This window comes from Primulina eburnea, chromosome 13 (genome assembly GCF_022965805.1).
Source record: "Primulina eburnea isolate SZY01 chromosome 13, ASM2296580v1, whole genome shotgun sequence".
In the NCBI taxonomy this organism is placed as follows: Eukaryota; Viridiplantae; Streptophyta; class Magnoliopsida; order Lamiales; family Gesneriaceae; genus Primulina; species Primulina eburnea.
The window spans coordinates 29,236,598-29,259,417 of record NC_133113.1 but is presented as its reverse complement, the minus strand read 5'-3'; the positions used below and the strand labels follow the sequence as shown (position 1 = coordinate 29,259,417).

The 22,820-nt window shown below is 31.6% G+C and overlaps 3 protein-coding genes across 3 annotated transcripts; 1 reads left to right on the top strand and 2 right to left on the bottom strand.

The window, feature by feature from the left end:
• The first annotated feature begins 6,067 nt into the window (after nt 1-6,067).
• LOC140809442 (uncharacterized protein C24B11.05-like) lies at nt 6,068-9,119 on the top strand. Its single transcript, XM_073167062.1, has 10 exons — nt 6,068-6,233; nt 6,954-7,037; nt 7,134-7,199; nt 7,300-7,397; nt 7,523-7,560; nt 7,923-8,010; nt 8,092-8,230; nt 8,318-8,406; nt 8,564-8,629; nt 8,759-9,119. Exons 2-10 carry the CDS (start codon nt 6,977-6,979, stop codon nt 8,909-8,911), a joined length of 798 nt encoding a protein of 265 aa, XP_073023163.1. The 5' UTR covers nt 6,068-6,233; nt 6,954-6,976; the 3' UTR covers nt 8,912-9,119.
• Nucleotides 9,120-9,393: 274 nt separating this feature from the next.
• On the bottom strand, nt 9,394-12,274 carry LOC140809956 (scarecrow-like protein 33). The gene is given in 3 exon segments (XM_073167743.1): nt 9,394-9,787; nt 9,790-10,212; nt 10,215-12,274. Coding segments are annotated over 3 exon segments (2,124 nt in total). The 5' UTR covers nt 11,716-12,274; the 3' UTR covers nt 9,394-9,587.
• Nucleotides 12,275-14,159: 1,885 nt separating this feature from the next.
• Nucleotides 14,160-21,854, bottom strand: LOC140810455 (NAD(P)H-quinone oxidoreductase subunit 1, chloroplastic). Its single transcript, XM_073168307.1, is given in 2 exon segments — nt 14,160-14,470; nt 21,851-21,854. Coding segments are annotated over 2 exon segments (315 nt in total).
• Between the last annotated feature and the right edge of the window lie 966 nt (nt 21,855-22,820).

Here is a 22,820-nt window from a genome sequence, read left to right as displayed (position 1 = left end):
CTTTATTTTTTAAACTTCAAGTTAAATTAACATATATATATATATATATATATAAATTTTTTGTTAACAATTCGAACTTAATTTTTTAAACTTTAAGTTTAAAAAAACATATATGTTTTATTAATAAAAATAGTTCAAACTTTATTTTATACTCATCCATACATTTTTAGTGATCCAATATTTGATTTGCATATGGTTTCGATATATAAATTTTAGTTTAAATAAATATTTGTAGATGTTGGTGCTTTATTGTTTTTGAAATAATTGTGAGGACATCACGATATGAATAATTTTAGTTTTTTATTTTTTGTAATAATAATAATAATGTATTGTGATTTCACCGACTTATTAAAATGAACATACTCATATAATATTGTTATAACGTTTGTTGATTTGATTGATTTATATACGATTAATGTATGTTTTTAATTTTTTAAAATTTAAGTTAAATGAACATATTAATTTTTAGTTAGAGGTTCAGACTTAATTTTTTAAACTTCAAGTTAAATAAAGTTAATTTATTTAATTGATAGATTGATACATCATTATGCATTATTTTTCCTATTATTAGTTAATAATTGATATATTTTTAATTTAATTTAGTTTATTTATTTATTTAGTTGATATATAACTATGCATTATTTCAAATAAAAATTTGAATGCTATTAATATTTCTTACATATTTTTTTATTATGCATTCTTTCACATGAAAAAGTAGGCTACTATTAAATTTTTTTAAAGGTATATTTTCTATGTTTCATAACAAAAAATAGTTCAAACTTAATTTTTTAAACTTCAAGCCAAATAAACATATACGTTTTATAAGCAAAAATGGTTCGAATTGTATTTTTTAAACTTCAAGTTAAATGAACATATAGATTTGTGGTTAGTGGTTCAGAGGATAAAATATAAATCAAACAAAGAGAAGAATTTTGTTTTCTGTTATATATTTTATTTATTCATCAATGAGCCTTTTATAGGCAAATATACATATGAAAAAAACCATAAAAATAGCAACAATATTTGACCACTAAACCATGAAATAACAAATATGCTAATATAATTATTTTCTGTAATATTTTGTTAATAGTAAACAATGACTAACAGACTTTATTTGACAAGACAGATAACTAAGTACTTCGACAAACCTTTAACAATTCAATAATATCTCCCTTAAACCGATAAGGTAAACATCGGCTTAATAAGAACATCATCCCTCAAATTTGTTTTGTAGTATGCTAATACCAAGTAGCTCCCTTAGTTTATGAAATGCAGGCAGTTTCAGGGACTTGGTAAACATGTCAGCTACTTGGTTTTCACTTTTGCAATAGATGAAATCAATTAATTCATTCTTTGTGAAGTCACTTAAAATTGATATTTCACATCAATGAGCTTGCTTCTTCCATGGAGGATTAGATTCTTTGATAGTTTTATGGCTGAACTATTATCATAATAAATTGCAAAAAGATCATGATTCTTGAATTTAAGCTCTTCAAGAATTTTTCTCAACCAAATAGCTTGACATGCACGTGAAGTTGATGCAACAAATTTAGCTTCAATGGTTGATAAAGTAACAATTGATTGTTTCTTCGAAGTGCATGGAACAACCGCTTGATCTAAGAAAAAAAATCATATCCTTAAGTTCTTTTTCTATCATCTCGATCTCCTTCAAATCTGATTGTTCTCCTTTCTTATAGTAGAGACCAAGTTCTTGTGTTCGTTGTCGGCATCATAAAATCCTCTTAACAACTTAAAAATGCATTTCTGTAGGATTCTCAATGTATCTGCTTATGAGACTGAAAGAATACATAATATACGACATTGTTGCTGTCAAATACATCAAGCTTCTAACAATTTGCTTGTAAAATGTGTTGTCAATCTTCTTTCCTTTACAAATTTTTGTTAGCTTCAAACCATAGTCTACGGGAGTACTTGCATAATTACATTTCTTCATATTAAATCTGCACAAAACTTTTTGAACACGTTTCTTTTGTGAAATAAAAATCTCATAAGTAGATTGAACTACTTCATACCAAGAAAATGATGCATCTTGCCAAGATCCTACATATCAAACTCAACCATCATGAACTTCTTAAATTTTCCAAACATGACACTATCGTTTTCAGAGAATATAAGATCATTAACATATAAACAAACAATGAGATTTTTCCTTCATCTTCAATTTTGTACAAAGTTTATGCTCATATGAACTTTTTTGAAAACATACCTTAAAAAATAAGTCTCAATTCGACTATACTAAGCTCGTGGGACTTGCTTTAACCCATACAAAGTTTTTTCAATTTATACACTTTATGCTCATTTCCAACTTAATATAACAAGGAGGTTGATGGATACATATATGTTCTTCCAAGTCTCCATGTAAGAACGTCGATTTCACAGCCAAATAGAATATATACCATGAATATTGTGCTACTAAGTCAATTACCAATCTGATCGTATCATGTCTTGCAACTGAGCAAATATTTCTTTATAACCGAATCCAAACTCTTGTTTGTAATATTTTGCTACCAACGGTGCCTTGAATTTGTCGGCTTTCCATTTTCTTTCAATTTACTCTTGTAAATCTACTTCACACATCGTTTTTTGACCTTTTGGAAGCTCGATGAGTTCCCAAGTTTTATTTTTATCGATGGATGTGATTTCAGCATCCATTGCCTTTTGCTATTTTGATTCTTTGACACCTTCTTCGAAAGCTACTGGATCACAATATGAAAATACAGTAAAATGAACAAATTAATCTTCAATTTGGTTATTACCAGTTACCTCATAATTTGTCATCCATGTTGCTCTTCTTCTAAATCGTTGAGATCTTTGTTCATTTTCTGTCTCATTGACTGAAATATGTTGATTGATTATTGATTGTTGCTTGTACTATACAGATTATGCATTCTCCAAAGGATGATGCATTTCTTTTCCATTTTCTCCATCAAAATCAGCTTGAATTGGTTGTTTAACAGTACTTTCATCAACGAAAAACTACTGAACATCATGAATATTTTTGGCATTGGGATAACTGGATCTACCGATTATCGTGTTAGTATCTATTTGATTCAACTTTGAACACAATTCTTTTTCTGCGCATATATTTTACCTTGATGACTTGTAACTCAACTTAGTTGAGATAAAACGATTGTATTTTGTTAGCTCAAACCAATAATACCAAAAGTTTTAATAGGTATTCATTCACCCCCTCTAAACATCTAGTCGGTCCTAACAACATATGAGATTGAGTACATGCTGATAGTCATAGACTAAAAAATGAAAGCTAGAGAAATCCATCATTCATTGTTGCAATTGCAATTATTAAATAACAAAAGGACACTTGGTTATTGTATGTTATTGAATTGGTTAAATATAATTTGACATAACATATTGATAAAATAATGAATTCCTTCAAAATCATTGATTAAGAATTGATAAGTGCATTAACCGATATTTGAACAGTCGTTTATTAATTATTTTAATTTAAATTATTTAAATTGTGTTTGTTTCATCCTTTTATTTTAATTTCAATTTAATTTATTAATTTATTCAAGTTTTTGTTCAAGTTAATTAAAGAATTGTTTTTAAGGTAGATTTGTAATATATCAAGTTTTTTCGGACGATATCCGTACTTGTTATTAAACTTGACATGTACACAGAAATAACAAACAAAATTACATAACGAAAAGTAAATTATTTAAAATAAACATGTAATTAATATGAATTTATAAAAAATATAATTTCCAATTTTATTTATTATATCAACTAATTTTATCTCAAATAAAATCGTTTCCACGTGCAACGCACGTGCACTGTTCTAGTATATATATATATATATATATATATATATATATATATATATATATATATATATATAATTATTATATACCTATATGTTTATATTTTTTCATCCGATCTTTTGATAAATTTCGATATACCAATAAATTTCTTATTCACTTTATTTGATAATTGATAAATGATTTTTTTACAAAATCTACTTAGAGGTGGGAACGGGTAAGGACTCTTCCCGTAATTTCTTTACCCAATCTCGGTCTCGATAAGAATTGATAATTTTTTTCTTGTTGATCTCATATCCGACATGTGGTGGAACCTAAATTTTTGGGATCTTGATTGATCGGGATCCAGAATCTTGTCAGGTAGAGAGATGATATCTCGATAAATTTTTTTCATGTTGAGGTTCTGTTCAAAAAACTAAAAATAATATGTTTTTATTTTCTAAAAAATTTAAAAAATACTATCTATAAAGACATATTTCTAAAAGTAAAAAAAGCTTTCAATTAGAGACAAATAAAATTAAAATGTTATGGATACAAATCACAAAATATATACAAATTACAAATTATCAAATAAATTTTGTTAGAGTGGGTCTCATGTGAGACTGTCTCACGGATATTCTGTGAGATGGGTAAACCATACCCATATTCACAATAAAAAGTAATACTCTTAGCATAAAAAACAGTACTTATTCATTGATGACCCAAATAAAATATTCGTCTCACAAATACGACTCGTAAGACCGTATCACACAAGTTTTCGTTATTTTGTTAAATAGATGAAAGATATATTGCATCTCATATTCTACAAATTTTCTAGTTAAATAATTATGAAAATTAATTAATTAAATTATTTAAAATCATTTCGTGATTTTACTCTTCAATCATTTCAATAATAAATAATTATTAATTCCACAATTAATTTTTGTATGACCTAAGTCTAATTTCCGATCTCTTTCCCGATGTTAATCAGGACGAAAAAAATCTAAACAATTCGGATCGAGATTTTTTCGAAGCAAGAATGAGACGAGATTCGGGGTGAGTCGAGATTTTGTGAAATTTTGTTAGCCCTAATCCTACTCGCAATATTGAATTCATAATATGTTCAAATATTTATCGATTATAAATGAATATACGGTCCAGTTTTCCCAACGCCTCAAATTTAATATCCAATTATGACAATACCATCTACTAAAAGAAAAAAAAAATCTCATTGACCGGTCAATTTCACATTAAAGAACAATTATAGAAAAGTTTCTTGAAATTATTGAACAATTGTAAAGGTCGCAATATGATATCGATCGATGTCCACGAAAGTGCAGTGTCTCCTAATATTTTGAAGGGCAACAACATACGAGGAACAATTTTTTCGACTTTTCTATTGGTCAAAAGGAGTGGCGTGAACTAAAAGAAATGAAATGAAGAATATTTTATCCTTCGTGAGAATTTTAAGAGCACAAATTAGACTTTGTTCAAGAATTTCATAAATTTTATAGCCAATAAAATTATTATAGTAGGTTTCGTAAGTCTAGAACCTCTAATTATTTCAAAATTTATTGCTAACAGCCCAATTTTCTAAATAAACACTGTCAAATTACTAAATAATTCATATTCATTTAATCAAAAATAAAAACATATTTTAATTAATTTGTATATCTTATCATTTTTTTTCTATCTTTATATATTATACTTGTAACATAAAAAATATTAAAAAAACTTAGTTTTAATATTTTTAATTTTGATTCAATCTTATAAATTTCACATAAAACTTATTTAATGCCAAATTATATCGCTAGTAAGTAGTTGGTTTAATATATATAGAAGTTAGGCAAAAACTTATGTGATATAGTCTCACCAGTCGTATTTTGTGAGATATATCTCTTATTTGGGTCATCCATGAAAAAATATTACTTTTTATGCTAAGAGTATTACTCTTTATTGTGAATATCGATAGTGTTGACTCGTCTCACAGATAAAGATTCGTGATACCGTCTCACAAGAGACCTACTCATATAGTTATGGATGTGTGCTTGGAAAATTTTCCATTCTAGATTTTCCTTTGGATTGGATTATTACAAAAATTACAGTGAAACGTTATACAATGTCAATTTTGTATGAGATATAATATAATTCAATCAAATTAATAAAAAAATTATTTTTTATGTTTAAAATATTAATTTAGAAAGATTAATTTGAGCTGTCTCTGTTCTTGGAATATTACGCTTTGATATTCAAAGATATTCATTGGGAGTATCCAAACATGATTTTACACGTTTGTAGTCGCTTTTGGTTTCCCACCTTTCCAAAAATGAACAATCCCATCCCATTTCTCTCTAATTAAACTCCCTTCTTCGCCTGCTTCTCTTTCGCGATTTCCAACTCTTTCAGAAGAATTACGACATTTTCTTGAAATATCCGCGTTTGGAACTTAATCTGGTACCTTTTTCTGGGTTCGCATTCCTTTCCAGTAGATTTTGTATAGAGTTACGTTTTTGAGTGGGTTTGGTTTCTGTAAATGCACACTGAAGATCATAGTTTCGACTATTTTAGGTGTTTTGATGTATCTTCTTGTGGAGCATTAAATGTAAAATCACCTACATTGATGTGTTTATGAATTTTGAAAAGTCCCGGGTTTGGTTTGTGGCGTGTGTGGTGCAGATCAATTACTTATTGAAACGACGATTCATTTCAGAATGAAGAACTCTCATTTTACTTGATTGTTCTACCTTTTTCGTTTCTATTTGTGCGGATTTCTTTTGAGCACTTGGTTTGGCGTGACCAAAAAAACCGATTGCTTTCTTGATCTTAAGTTTAGACAAAAGTCCCTTAAAAACTTGTTAGATCATATCTATCTTTTCTGGTTATTACTTATTATTGACAGATGCTAATGGCTTGTTGTTGTTTCATTTTTATAAAAATATGATGTGGTAGGAATGGAAACAAGACTTTGGTTTTTAGTGATCTAAAACCTTATCATGTATGAAATTATTTGAAATTCAAAACTTGGGAGATGAAAGATGATTTTTTTAGATAAATTACGCATGAAAAACACTTGAATGTTATTTTACGCGACGATAAACTGAATGGACTGTATATGCTGGTTCTTTTTTGTTTAGATTTCGTTATTTACTTGAGATTTCTTTATTTCATTTCCAGTTTTCAATTGCTATTAAATTGAAATGGAGAATCAAGATTGCTACCGTAAAGTTACAGAGCCAAAATATGAATGCATCCTATTTGGTGAGTTTTTCAGGGTACGATATATGAGTGAATCATATAATAAATATTCAATGGTTATATAATCAGAATTTCAACTTTTTCTTGCGACATTTGCAGATGTTGATGATACCCTTTATCCCCTGAGTTCTGGTATATCAGTTGAATGCACCAAGAACATCATAGGTAATATGTTAATAATGTTTTTTTTATATACTTTGTGGAAGTGGTGTGATTTCATTTTTATTATTCGATCATTGACTTCTCATTTGATGTTTTGATTTAGAGTACATGATCAATAAGCTTCAGATAGAGGAGCACAAAGCTCCAGAAATGTGTGCTCTATTGTACAAGGATTATGGTACAACTATGGCCGGTCTTAGGGTATGTGTTCTTGAACTTTTTTTTATAAATGCCACATTTGACAATGAAGGGGACTGAAGAGAAACGATTTACTATTGAATCAGAACTTATAACATGATAATTTAAAAATCTTTTATTTCTTTCAGGCTGTTGGATACAATTTTGATTATGATGATTATCACAGGTACTTATCATTGTTCCTTTTAAATCTTCTTGTTTTGTTTTGAATTCTAGCTTCTTTTTTGTTAAAAAATGTACAGAGGAGATGTGATTGTTTCTGCACTCTCCTTATAGCAAAATCATTATCAAAGTTTAATGTTGTCAATGGATTTCTTATCTTACTGAAAAAATACATAAATTCAGAAATTGTAATGATACGCCAAGTGTCATTATTATATTCTTACAAGCATTTGCATCTCATTTCCTTTGTAATGAAACATATGTTGAAACGTATTCCTTTCTGTTCTTCGTAACGGGATCCAAGAGATTGTACCTGTCAAATTTCGTCTGTGGAAAGTGTTCAAGAGACCATATTCTTATGTGCAGCTTTGTGCATGGGAGATTACCTTATGAATGGCTAAAGCCCGATCACACATTGAGGAGTCATCTGCATAGCTTACCGATAAGAAAAGTTGTAAGTTCCTTAGTTCTAATATGTTGAAGTGATACATTCAAAATACAAATGTCTGGACTTTGACAATGTCAATTAATACAGATTTTTTCGAACGGAAACAAGGCTCATGTTGATCAAATTCTTAGCCGGCTAGGAATAGAGGATTGCTTTGACGATATTATATCTTTTGAGACGTTGAATCCCGCTCACAAGGATGTAGTAGTTGATGATAATTTTTATGGTGCGTTGAAAAGATGGAAGAGCATTTTGCAGTTTGTATGGCTTTATGCTTATATTTGACTGCTTTCTTGATTTTCTCTTGTTCTAGGACTCCCCAAGTGGCCGATTGTGTGCAAGCCATTTGAAAATGCATTTGAACAAGCTTTTAAGATCGCAGATATTAATCCTCACAAAACGGTAGGAGATGAAGCATACTTTATTCCCAGTTTTTTCTTGGCATATCTTACTGACTGATACATCCATTTGTATACTTTTACAATATAGCTTACATCATAAAACCCTACTTTTTACCTTGCCTTAGACTACATAACACAGATTTAATTTATTTTTCCAGTTGTTCTTTGATGACTCGATTCGAAATCTACAAACAGCAAAAGCCCTTGGCCTACAAACCGTTCTGGTGAGTCGAATAATGTGAAACTTCTTTCTGGCGGTTCTGAATCCACCGCTCCCCCACAGGAGAAAAACTAGAGCAATAAAGTATCAAATGTGTACATTTTTGCTGAGTACTTCGTATTTTTTGAACAAGGTTGGCAACTCTCCTAAGACGAAAGGTGTAGATTATTCATTGAAAAGCATTCACAATATGAAGGAGGCCTTGCCAGAGCTGTGGGAAGCCAGAGAGAAGATGGATACTCTCCATTCTGAGAAGGTTTCTCTAGAGACTTGTGTGAGAGCTTGAACATGGTGAAACTATTACTAGATCAAGAACATATAAATTTAAACTTCTTGTTTTCACTCATTCTTTTTCCTGTATTTCTTCATTGTATTGGAAAATATATATCATCACGGTTGTTTTTACAATTCCTAACTGTATTGCTGGGCTTAACGGATGTGTGGATTTCATCGTCCATCTATTCACTCTATTAACAGTAGCCATTTTCTCGTTCTCTACCTCATATTAGAGTTGTGTTGCATCCATTTAGCCATTAAAACTATTTATATTGAGAATCCATGACTATCCAATTATCCTTACTGCAATGCTACACGACGTAACAATTTTTTGAGATATCTTTACCGTCTGCTATAATTTTTAGGTAGATTTTGGTACATCACACATTGTAAATATCTTGTATTCGGCGATGAAGATTTTGGTACACCATTATAAAGTTTGCATCTCTCGTATTCGATCCAGTAAGATATCTCAACACAACTCAGTAAAAAGGTTGAAGTTATGGAAGGAACAAATGGGTAACATCAGAAACAGATGTGGCAAGAAGCTGTTAATCATACAGAAGACGAAATGTTTCATACATAGACAAGAACTATCCACAACTAATACAGGAGCTCTACAAACATGCTCCTTACATTATGCTCCACGAAAATTCTATCTTAGCATAGCTTGTACCATTGTTAGATCACTTGCTGGTAGGCTTCCAATACGAGAGACCGTGAATGACGCGACCTTTCCATCCTTGCAGCATCCACATCCCATCTTCATCCACTGAAAAGTCCTTGTGATATTCCCTCTTCACCTTGTTCTTCACATGTTTCACAATTTCATGATCGAGTGGGAGCTGCCTAAAACCTGCTCTTACATTTCTAGCCTGCCACTGTTATACGTCTCCGGCCTCTCGACCCTCTCACTGCCTTCACAAGCTATGATATTCGTAACTTCCTTTCCGAAGATCTGGTCCTCAAAAAGAAGCCTTTCAGAGTCCTCCCGAGGTATGGAAGCCTCAAACATATCAAACATGGAGGAGAAGTGGAAGAGTGCTTCTCTAAACCGAGTAATAAAGAAAGGTGTGTTGTACGTCCCATTGACGACTCCGTGGATGAACAGATCAGGACTGATCTTCCTGATCAAATCTAATACGGCATCTCTCGGGCTGTTCACGGTTACAGTCTCATCTGGAACATTTTGAAGCCGGTACAAAGAATTGACCACGAGTAGCTCGTTTTTGTCAATTGTGAGATCTTCAAGTTTGATGGTTTCCCACTTTTGAGCTATTGCCGTAAACTCAAATGGGACATTGAATCTCAGTATTTTGCAAGACGGTGGCCAGTGTCCTTAACCCTCTCTGCTGGCCGAAAACCTGTCTGCGGAAAATCTATACCGGTTATTCGAAGCTTTGGAGGTCCTTCCTGTCGATTAGAAAGAGCCTGGATCAGGCAGGGCCACTGGAAGCCATACAGAATTCCAAAGTCAATAATGTGAATTCTGGTAGCTCTGGTGGCTAGTTTTTTGATCGTCCTGTTCGCAAACACATTTGACATCTTCCTGTATGGACATGCTGAGATAAAAGTCTTGTAAGCTTTCAAAATCATGGCAGCTGATATCCTCCTGGAAGAAATCGCTGCATATAATTCTGTCCCAGTTCCAGCCAATCGAGCCTCAAGGGCATTGGCAAAATAGTGAGCCAGCCTTTCCGAGCCATCACCATGAGGAGAGGAATGCAGCCTTATGCGGATTAAGAGACCATTGAAGGTCCTTCTGTCAAAACTTGCAACAGCTTGTGCACATTGTATCAATAGGCCTCTCAAATCCACCACTTCTTTCTCCTCGCCTCTCTTTTTGCCTCCTTTCGAATTTCCTTTGTTTGAATCTTTAGATTTATCCTTTTTTCGGGATTTCTTTGTTGATTCACTTTTCTTGACTTCATCATGGGAAGGCATCAGGGGGTTTTCTGTATTTGAACAAAGCAACACGTTATCATACATCTCCAGTGGCTCCACTTCACCTAGATCGTCAGCCACTTGTTTGCAAGTCCGATACTCTTCCAGAAAATCACCATCTCCTCTACCACGGTTCTTCTTCTCATTTGAACTATTTGGAGAACAGTCAAATTCGTCTCTTCCCACGATTTCCGTACAATAATCGTTTTTATCCTTAGTTTCTAAGGAATGGCTAACAAAGTTACCACTAAGCTGGAATTCCTGGCTCTCACTCAATGAATTGGAAACCGAAAATTGACTCAATGGAGGGCCATCCAGTGTAAAAACACCATGACTAATGATCCTTTTCGAGGAATCAAAAAATGACTGTGAATCAGACGAAGGGGCAGTAATAAAGGATTCAAACTCCCATTGATTTTGAGTATTCCAATTGGACTCAATAAAACTGGTGGCATCAGAGGAGCTTGCATTAACACAATTACTCATACTTTTCGTAAAATTATCACTTGGGCTTCCGGGATTTTCACCAAGATCGTTGTTAAGAACATCATACAATAATTTTTCGGTGGCTTGGAGAGCCAAAGAATCAAGAAGCATACAAGGCTTGTTTTCTAAGTCTATTTCTTCCATAATCACATGGTTTATGAACTTAAGCATTGCATCAGAATAATCAATTTCTGTAGAAGTTTCCCCCTCAGACGAAGATTCATCAGCAGGGGGCGACCCTTTTGTGTTAACTGGAAATCCATCAAATTCATGGTTGAAGTTATATTCATTTGATCGATTTTCTTCAGGAAAATTTGGTTTTGCGCGGTGATTAAATTGAAAATCTTCCGTAGCAACCGAGTATTGATGGACTGCAGTATTCATCCCAAACTCAATCTCAACTCCACTTCTATTCCAGCTAGTTAAACAGCAAAATCTTGAAATTTGACACTATAAGATCCACCCAAGCAAACGACTCCCCTAAAATAGAATAAAATTTTTTCCCCGAAAACCAAACGCAATTTCCCCACAAATCCAAAAATTTTCGTGTACCTTGGATGAGAATATCAAAGATTGAATCTGGACAGGTTCCCAGCAACTGAAAAGAAAGATAGAGACCAAAAGTTTGACTGAAACTTTTCGAATAGAAGAAGGGATCGGGTTTTTATAGAAGTAGATGCTGTTGAAAAAGGGCCATGGAAAGTTCGAGGAAATTCATGATGCTTGGACCAGGGGGACCAAAAGTGGTGGAACCGGGGAGCAATTACAGCAGTCATCCACCCAATGTAATAAGTTATAAGATTCGAATTTATATTCTGAAAATAATATATTTATTTACAAGATTCATACATGAATCTGTCTAGAAAGTGTCGATGTCTTCATTTTTGGATCCCAATGTGCGTGTGGAGAGTCTCTGTCAACGACCAGGCATTCAACCTTTGATGAACTGTTTGTGTAATGTTTCAAAGCGTTAGTGTGCAATTGTTTAACAAATGAATTTTGTTCTTTCTTTAACATATGAAATAATTATCAGTTTTGTTGGAGTCTAATATGTATATCAGTTAGAAGAAGTAATGTTTGAGTTGTTACACGGTTTAAAATATTTTAGTAACACCATAACCACAAGTTATAGTTTTTGATCAAACACGTTCTTACAATTTATATCAGAGTCAAAGTCACGTGTTCGATTATCATGGATTGCAAGTGACACATTTATTAAGATGAAGATTGTTGAGGTGCGATAATTATCTCGAGTAGGTCTCATGTGAGACCGTCTCACGGATCTTAATCTGTGAGACGAGTCAACCTTACTTATATTCACAATATAAAGTAATACTCTTAGCATAAAAAATAATACTTTTTCATGGATGACCCAAATAAGATATCCGTCTCACAAATACAACCCGTGAGACCGTCTCACACAAGTTTTTGCCAATTATCTCTGCTTTGAGACCGGTCAATACATGAAACATTGACTTATTCAAGATTTAAAATATTTGAGTTACTTTATTATCATCAACTATAATTTTTGGTAAAATATCAAACGTTCGATTTATATGAATTAGATGGGTTCAAATTTTTTTAATTTGGAATTTTCTAAGATGATATTATCTTAAATAGATGACATTCAAACTCTACAAGCAAATATTTTCAAGTCTGTGGATCTAGATCAAGTGCAGCACGGTCCTTGGCCATAAATTCAAACTCTACACACACAATATTTTAATGTGGAGTCCACTTATTCAGGAATGGTACTCCACCGAATGTGTTGCATCGTAGTGTATAGCCCCACCGCAGAGCATAGCCTCTTAAGTAGCGGTGGAATCAGAAATATAGTTTTGTTTGAACTGGAATTTTAAACTTTAGAATCTTTTAATATTTTAAATTGATTTATTCGAACTAATATCATATTATTTCAAAATTATACAAAATTTACATATATATTTAAAAAAAAATTGGACCATCCGAGCTTTATGTGGTTCCGCCCATTCTCCTAAGTAAGTTCTGGGTATGCCAATGGAAAATACACAATATATGTAGACGATACGATATATTTATTTATTAAATTAAATCTCTGGATCCATTTTTAGCGTGTTAATTGAAAATAAATAAAATAATATAAACTAATAATAATAATATTAATACCGGAAGAAACATTCTCCAACTCCTTACATGTCTTTAATAAATTCCATCTATATGTTCCGACTAAAATTTTAGATTGATCAAGTGCGGAGTATTTCTATTATATTAATAAAGTGAAAGAAGAAATAAAAACTTTAAAATAAAAAAGGAAAAACAAAGAGGTCAATTAAAAAGACCACAAATAATTATTGTATGTGCCTGGCTCTTGCTTGATTAATATTAATATATAAAAAAAACTCGAGACATAGGTGTATGACATTATTTTGTGTGTGTGTGTGTGTGTGATATATCTAACATTTTTTTATAAGCTTATTAAATAACAGTTATTAAAATTACAAGACTACCAAAGTAACGATAAAATATAAGTAAAACATATTTGTTTTAATACTATTACTTGTATATTATTATATCCTGATAATACATATATCATTTGACTATAATCTTTCTAAAGTAATATTTTCGTTATGGGAAGTGATATTTACAATATATTGTTAATTACACGCCAACTTATTTTTTAATCTGATTAATTTCAATATTATCTATCATATACAATGGTTTTCACATTAATTATTTTGCGTAATTATCTTAGAAAGATTATAGTCAAATGGTATATGTATTATCAGGATCTAATAGTATACAAATAATAGTATAAAAAAAATATGAATAAAGTGCAAATAATTCCTTTTTCAAGTAAGGCTTGAAACCGCGATCCATAAAAAAACATCAATACTAAGATCAGCTAGAATAAGTCGATAGCTAAAAAAAATTGCTGAATAACTTAGTAAAATGTATATGACTGCTATGGATGGCCCGATACTGAATAAACGAGTATCGCCTCTAGATGGAAGAAAATTCTCTTTGAAAAGTAGTTTTGTACCATCTGCTAGAGCTTGAAGAACTCATAAAGGCCCAGCGTATTCAGGTCCAATACGTTGTTGTATTCCTGTATATATTTTTCTTTCTAACCAAACAATTACTAGTACACCTAGTGTGATTCCTAATACAAGAATGAAATGCAAATAGTTCCTTTTTCAAGTTTTTTCCTTGATAAAGTGTTTGGTCCGGTCATACTAGTTGTTTATGTCGATATTCTATTGCAAATAACGACATCGCCGGCATAGAAGAAGTCAAAGACTATCTGAAAAAAGAGAGGGTATCTTGTGAGACCGTCTCACGGATCTTAATCTGTGAGACGGGTCAACCCTACCTATATTCACAATAAAAAATAATACTCTTAGCATAAAAAATAATATTTTTTCATGGATGACCCAAATAAGAGATCCGTCTCACAAATACAACCCGTGAGACCGTCTCACACAAGTTTTTGTCCTGAAAAAATATTTTGTGACAAAAGAAATGGGATGACCTAGATACTTTATTGGGACATGAATTGTCAAATAAGATATCATTCTGTCTTAAAAGAATTATGCACTTGAACTTTTACAAGAAATTAGAGTATTTTGTTGCAAACCTGAAAGAACTCTTATTATATCCACTTTGATTTTTGGAATGAAGATGGATAAATATTTAAATGTCACAAGACTTGATATAGCATTTTCCGTGAAACTTATAAGTCAATTGTGCTGAAACCTAAGCTTGTAAATTGATGTGGGTGATAAAAGCTGAAAATCTGAAAGGAAACTAGAAAACTAGAGATGATAATTTAAACTTTACAATGAAAAGAGGAAATAAGCTAATTGGTTAAAATAAATTTTTATTGATAGGTGGCCATCAAAATAACCGACTTTTCGTTCTATATGATCTTTGTTGAAAAATAATTTAAAATGTGTGTATTGAATATTTGAATGTTGAAAATAAGAGTTGTAAATATTGAAAATTAGTGTGTGATGATGTAGGTAATGATGAATTTTATTTTTGGATTATGTGTAAAGAAACTCTATAAATAGATCTCTCATTTGTGAAGAAAATCACAATTGAGTAGAGAGAAAAATATTATAAAGTGTGTAGTTTGGTAAATTTTGAAAATTTGAGATTTTTACTTTTTACCATAAATTTTTACTTTTTCACAACACGTTATCAGCACGAAGCTCTAAAAGTCCTACATACTTTTCCAAGCTCCAAACAGAAGAAAAAGGTAACAAAAGTAATAATATTTATTTTACTGTTATTTATTTATTGTGTATTTATTTAATATACAATATAATGTTATTATTAGAAATAATAAAAATAAATTTTTCATAAACTTGTTATAAATCCTGGGAGGATGTTAAGACGACATCCCACACTCCCGGTAAGGGATACGACAAGTATAAAAGCCTATAAGATTTTTAAACAAAATAAATTATGACACTCATTATAATATTATGATATGATATACATAATTATTTAAACATGTCTAATATTATATATATCATATTATTACCATAAAATTATATAAATACATACCTTTATTTTTTTGTACACCAACGGTCATAAATAGTAAAAAAAACGGCTAGTTTTTGCCCTATAAATATGATCTCACAAACACATTCAATCACTCCAACTTTCTCTTCTTCTCTAAAAATTATTCATCATCAAATTTTTCGAAGAAAAAAGAAGATGGTTTTCTCAAGGATATTTTTAATTATTTTGGTTATCATACTCACGAGTCTTGTATTTATCGGAGAATATCATCCTCGTGCATTTTCTTTATTTTTACAAATACTTGTACTTGTTGTTTATCCGTTACTTTGTATTGCAATATTTATTAACTAATAAAATGCATCGTAATTTTTTTAGTACCACCATGTCAAATTTAACAAAGCTCGAATTTGTTGCGCTCGACATCACGGGAAAGAATTATATGTCATGGACTCTAGATGTAGAAATGCATCTTGAGTCATTGGGTCTAAGCGATACCATTAAAGAAAATGGCATATGTACATCACAAGAAAAGGCAAGAGCCATGATATTTTTGCGTCGACATCTCGACGAGGGATTAAAATGTGAATATCTGACTGAAAAAAATCCCATGGCTTTGTAGAAAGGATTGAAAGAAAGATTTGAACATATAAGGGAAGTTATACTTCCGCCCGTGATGAATGGAATATGTTAAGATTCCAAGATTTTAAGAAAGTCAGTGATTATAATTCAGCGATGCATCGAATAATCTCGCAGCTAAAATTTTGTGGACATGAGGTCACAGAATCTGAGATGCTTAAAAAAACATTTTCCACGTTTCACGCATCAAATATTACTCTACAACAACAATATAGAGTACGTGGATTTGCGAGATATTCTGAGCTCATCGCATGTCTTCTTGTGGCGGAAAAAAACAACGAGCTATTAATGAGAAATCATTAGTCCCGACCCACTGGATCAACAGCATTTCCAGAAGTAAATGCTGTAAGTAAAAATGAATTTAAACCTCGGAACCAAAATCAAATTCAAAGACAAGATTTTGGTCGAGGTCGTGGTCGTGGACGTGGACGTGGAATTGGTCGTGGTCGTTGACGCGGCCGTGGTTTTGAAAATAATAGAGATAGTTATTTTTATAACTCATCTCAAAAGAGCGTCCCAAACCATCCACAGAAAAGGCATCATGAGAATACAAGTGTTAATGAGAATCACTCAAAAAGATATGAAAGTTCTTGTTTCAGATGTGGTACTCCAGGACATTGGTCCAAAATTTGTCGAGCCCCTGAGCATCTTTGCAAACTTTATAAAGAATCATTAAAGGGGAAAGAAAAGGAGACCAACTTCACTGAACGCAGTGACCGTTTGAGTGATTCAACTCATTTTTATGCTGGTGATTTTATGAATGATTTCTCTTGAAATGATCAACATGTTGGTGGGATAGAAATGAACAATTTTGATGCTACAGATTTTCTCAATAATTTCTCTGAAAATGAACAATTTAATGGTAGAATATAAATGTACAATATTTTATTTTTCATGTAATAATGTTTTATTGTATAATTATGATATGTGTTATATTTAAATATATATATTGCCAGTAATTTTATTTCATTACATATTTTTTTGAAGTTCAAATATGAAAAATGCTATGAGCAAAGCTGAAGTTTGCATACCCGATAGTGGTACAACGCACACTATCCTCCGAGATAAAAGATATTTCTTGGAAATAAAACCAACAAAAACAACGGTGAATACAATATCAGGTCCTGTAGACTTGATTAAAGGATGTGGTAAAGCACAATTTTTGTTACCTAATGGTACAAAATTTTTGATCAATGATGCTTTATATTCACCACAATCGAAAAGAAATTTGTTGAGTTTTAATGATATATATTCCCATGGGTATGATACTCAAACAATGAATGAAGGGAATGAGAAATATATGTGTCTTATCACATATAAATCAGGAAAGAAATATGTGATTGAAAAACTACCAATGCTCCCTACTGGATTGCATTATACACATATAAGTCTCATTGAATCAAACATGGTAGTTGATAATTCTTCGATATTAACCAATTGGCATGAACGATTGGGACATCCTGGTTCAACAATGATGCGAAGAATTATAGAAAATACACATGGTCATCCACTGAAAGACCAGAAGATCTTTCAGAATAATAAGTTTCAATGTAAAGCATGTTCTCTTGGAAAACTTATTATAAGACCATCACCGGTCAAAATCCAAACTGAATCACCAATGTTTCTTGAACGTATTCAGGGTGATATTTGTGAATCAATTCATCCACCATGTGGACCATTCAGATACTTTATGGTATTGATTGATGCCTCCAGCAGATGGTCACATGTATGTTTATTGTCAACTCGAAATGTTGCATTTGCATGATTACTTGCTCAAATAATAAAATTGAGGAATCAATTTCCCGATTATACAATCAAGAAAATTAGACTTGATAAGCGGGTGAATTTACTTCCCAGACTTTCAATGATTATTGTATGTCTATGAGAATCATTGTTGAGCATCATGTTGTTCATGTACATACACATAATGGATTGGCTGAATCATTGATTAAACGTCTGCAAATGATTGCTAGACCAATGATTATGAAAACAAAGCTCCCTATTTTTATATGGGGACATGCAATTTTACATGTTGCTTCATTAATTCGCATCAGACCAAGTGCATATCATAAATACTCCCCATTGCAGCTTGCATTTGGTAAAGAACCAGACATTTCTCATCTGAGAATTTTTGGATGTATGGTGTATGTGCCTATTGCACCACCACAACGAAAGAAAATGGGACCTCAAAGAAAGGTTGGAATTTATATCGGTTATGATAGTCCAACAATCATTCGATATCTTGAACCTCAGACAGGAGATGTGTTCACAGCACGTTTTGCTGATTGTCATTTTAATGAGGAAATCTTCCCAATGTTAGGGGGAGAACAGAAACATACCGAAAAAGAAATTACATGGTATGTATCATCATTGTTACATCTGGATCCAAGAAAAAAACAATGTGAAAAAGATGTACAACAAATTGTACACTTGCAAAGAATAGCAAATCAAATACCAGATGCATTTGCAGACACAAAAGGGGTAACTAAATCATATATACATGCTGCAAATGCCCCTGATCGAATTGAAATTCCAAAAAAACAAATGGAAGATACTCATGATGTCATTAAACGCTTGAAGCGTGGAAGGCCAGTCGGTTCCAAGGATAAAAATCCTCGAAAAAGAAAATTCATAGAGAAACACGATGATCACAAAATAAAGAATGATGTTCTGAAGAAACACATGATGATCACAAAATAGAGAATGATGTTCCTGAAGAAACACATGATGATGAAAATGTTCTGTCAGAACCACAAACTGACGAGAATCATGAAATCTCTATCAATTACATTAATACTGGAAAAATATGGAACCGAAAAGATATAGAAGAAATTGATGATATATTTTCTTATAATGTGGCAATCGACATCATAAATGATAATGAAGGTCATGAACCAAAATCTTTTGGTGAATGTAAAAATCGGCAGGATTGGATAAAATGGAAAGAAGCCATCCAGGTTGAATTGGATTCGCTAAATAAACGTAATGTTTTTGGACCTATAGTCCTTACACCTAAAGGTGTAAAACCTGTTGGATACAAATGAGTTTTTATTCGAAAGCGAAATGAGAAAAATGAAATAGTAAGATATAAAGCTCGACTTTTTGCAAAAGGTTTTTCTCAAAGATCTAGAATAGATTATGAAGAAACGTATTCTCCCGTGATGGATGCAATTACGTTTTGGTATTTGATTAGCTTGGCGGTATCTGAAAATTTAGAAATGCGTCTTATGGATGTTGTTACAGCTTACTTATATGGATCACTTGATAGTAATATATATATATGAAAATCCCTGAAGGATTTAAGATGTCTGAAGCACAAAGTTCAAAACCCAGGGAATGTTATTCTGTGAAATTACAAAGATCATTATATGGGTTAAAGCAATCAGGTCGAATGTGGTATAATCGACTAAGTGATCACTTGATGAAAAAGGGATATGTAAATAATTGAATATGCCCTTGTGTTTTCATTAAGAAAACAACATCCGGATGCGTAATTATTGCTGTATATGTTGATGATTTAAACATCATTGGAACGAATAAGGAAATTCAAGAAGTTGTGTCATACTTGAATGAAGAATTTGAAATGAAGGATCTTGGAAAAACCAAGTATTGTCTGAGTTTACAAATTGAACAAAAAGAATGCGGAATGTTTGTTCACCAGACAAATTATACAGAAAAGATCCTTAAACGTTTTAATATGGATAAATCAAATCCTTTAAGTAATCCAATGGTTGTTAGATCATTAAACATAGAAAAGGATCCATTCCGTCCATGTGAAGATGATGAAGATATTCTTGGTCCAGAAGTACCATATCTAAGTTCCATCGGTGCCCTTATGTACCTTACAAATTGTACAAGGCCTGATATATCTTTTGCCGTGAATCTGTTGGCAAGATTTAGCACATATCCAACAAAGAGACACTGGAACGGAATTAAACATATATTCCGTTATCTACGAGGAACGACAGACTTAAGACTTTTGTATTCAAAAGATGCTAATCCAATTATAATTGGTTATGCCGATGCTGGATACTTATCTGATCCACACAAGGCACGTTCCCAAACTGGATATGTATTTACTCGTGGAGGCACTGCAATATCTTGGCGTTCACAGAAACAAACGCTCGTAACAACTTCATCAAATCATGCCGAGATTATTGCACTACATGAAGCAAGTCGTGAATGTGTGTGGTTAAAATCAATGACCCAACATATCCAAATCTCATGTGGATTATCATTCGATGAGAAGCCTGTGATACTATATGAAGATAATGCTGCATGTGTTGCTCAAATGAAAGAAGGATACATAAAAAGCGACAGAACTAAACATATTCCTCCTAAGTTCTTCGCATTCACCAAGGAGCTTGAGAAGAATAAATGTATTGATGTTCGTCACATTCAATCAAGTGAAAACTCATCAGATGTCTTTACAAAGGCACTTCCTACGTCAATATTCAGAAAGCACATATATAATATTGGGATGCGCAATCTACGAAATTTGTAAAGAATTGTTCGTGTCAACATGAGGGGGAGATTACGTGACTGCAATCTTTTTCCCTTACTATGGTTTTTATCCCAATGGGTTTTTCCTAGTAAGGTTTTTAACGAGGCAGTACAAAAACACGTAATGAAGACATCATCGTATCATGATCATCATCACAAGGGGGAGTGTTGAAAAATAATTTAAAATGTGTGTATTGAATATTTGAATGTTGAAAATAAGAGTTGTAAATATTGAAAATTAGTGTGTGATGATGTAGGTGATGATGAATTTTATTTTTGGATTATGTGTAAAGAAACTCTATAAATAGATCTCTCATTTGTGAAAAAAATCACAATTGAGTAGAGAGAAAAATATTATAAAGTGTGTAGTTTGGTAAATTTTGAGAGTTTGAGATTTTTACTTTTTACCATAAATTTTTACTTTTTCACAACAATCTTTACACTTTTAATGACAAATCACAACAATTCTGATGAAACTGTTTTATGGTTTAATTTTGTGAGATGAATCTCCGATTCGATTCAGCTCTTGAAAAAAATATTACTTTTACTATAAATATACGCATGCATTAGTGCAAAGGGTACCAAAATATATACGCATGCATTAGTGCAAAGGGTACCAATATATATATATATATATATATATATATATATATATATATATATATATATATATATATATATATATATATATATATATATATATATATATATACTTTTCAATAATTCTCATAACACCTTTGATCATCCAACTATATATACTACATTTTTCTTTACATTTATTTTATCTCCTACTATTTCAGTTTCAAAAATTAACAATTTTATTTTAAAATAAAAAAATAATTACTTCATTATCTGATTCTTCTAGATAACATACCCATCGCGTGTGCCACGCTAATATATATAATTGCACAATATGTAGAATTGGTTAAAGAATTAACTAATCGGTGAGAATTAGAATCCTTTTTGGTCTTGAAAAAGATGATCAATGAGTTCATCATCCCCCGGTACAAACCGTAATCCGAGCGGCAAACTATCCATTGATGATACTATTAGAACAACTCTTATTTTTTTTAATCAAAAAGTGAATATGAACATATGTTAGTGTGTATATATAGACTCTTTCAGTTAGATCGACGCAACTCAAAAATCCATTGTTATCGGAAATCTTTTTATCATACCAATGATAAAAAGAATAACGGAATACATTATCGGGGTAGAATTGATGGAATTCTTCGCGGAGCTTATGGTGAACCATGGAGAGGTCGCGGTTGGCTTTGGAAAACAGCAAGAGCAGCCCGTCTACTGCTTGATGACTCTCCATTTCTCTCTTCTGCTTCGAAAATTTGAAATGAAAACCCCAATTTCCGAGCTCAAATCTCTCCCAGTGCTTTTCATTCTTAAAATTTTTATAATTAACAACAACTAAATAATATTATTTTTGAAAAATAAAAATCAAATTTCTGCATTTTGCCAAACCGAAATTTTGAATTTAGTTGGTTCAGTCCATTATTTCCATTTGACCAATGTTTTGCCCACCCGTACGTAAATTTACTAATATTATTATTAGTTTTTATTAATGTTGTCATTTTTAAATTTTTTTAGCTCTATTACATCATTATTAAAAAATTTAAGTTGTATTTGGGTGAGATGATTTGATTAGATTTAAAAAGAAAAATTTGATTGAAAGAAATTTGAAGAATGAATTTGAAATGACATTCATTTTGAACGTATTTTAAATTTATCTTAATTATTATTGTATCTACATGGATTAGCACATAATATTGAAATTTATTCAACATAAATTAATCAAAACAATGAATATGCATTTGGATCGATGAATTTCA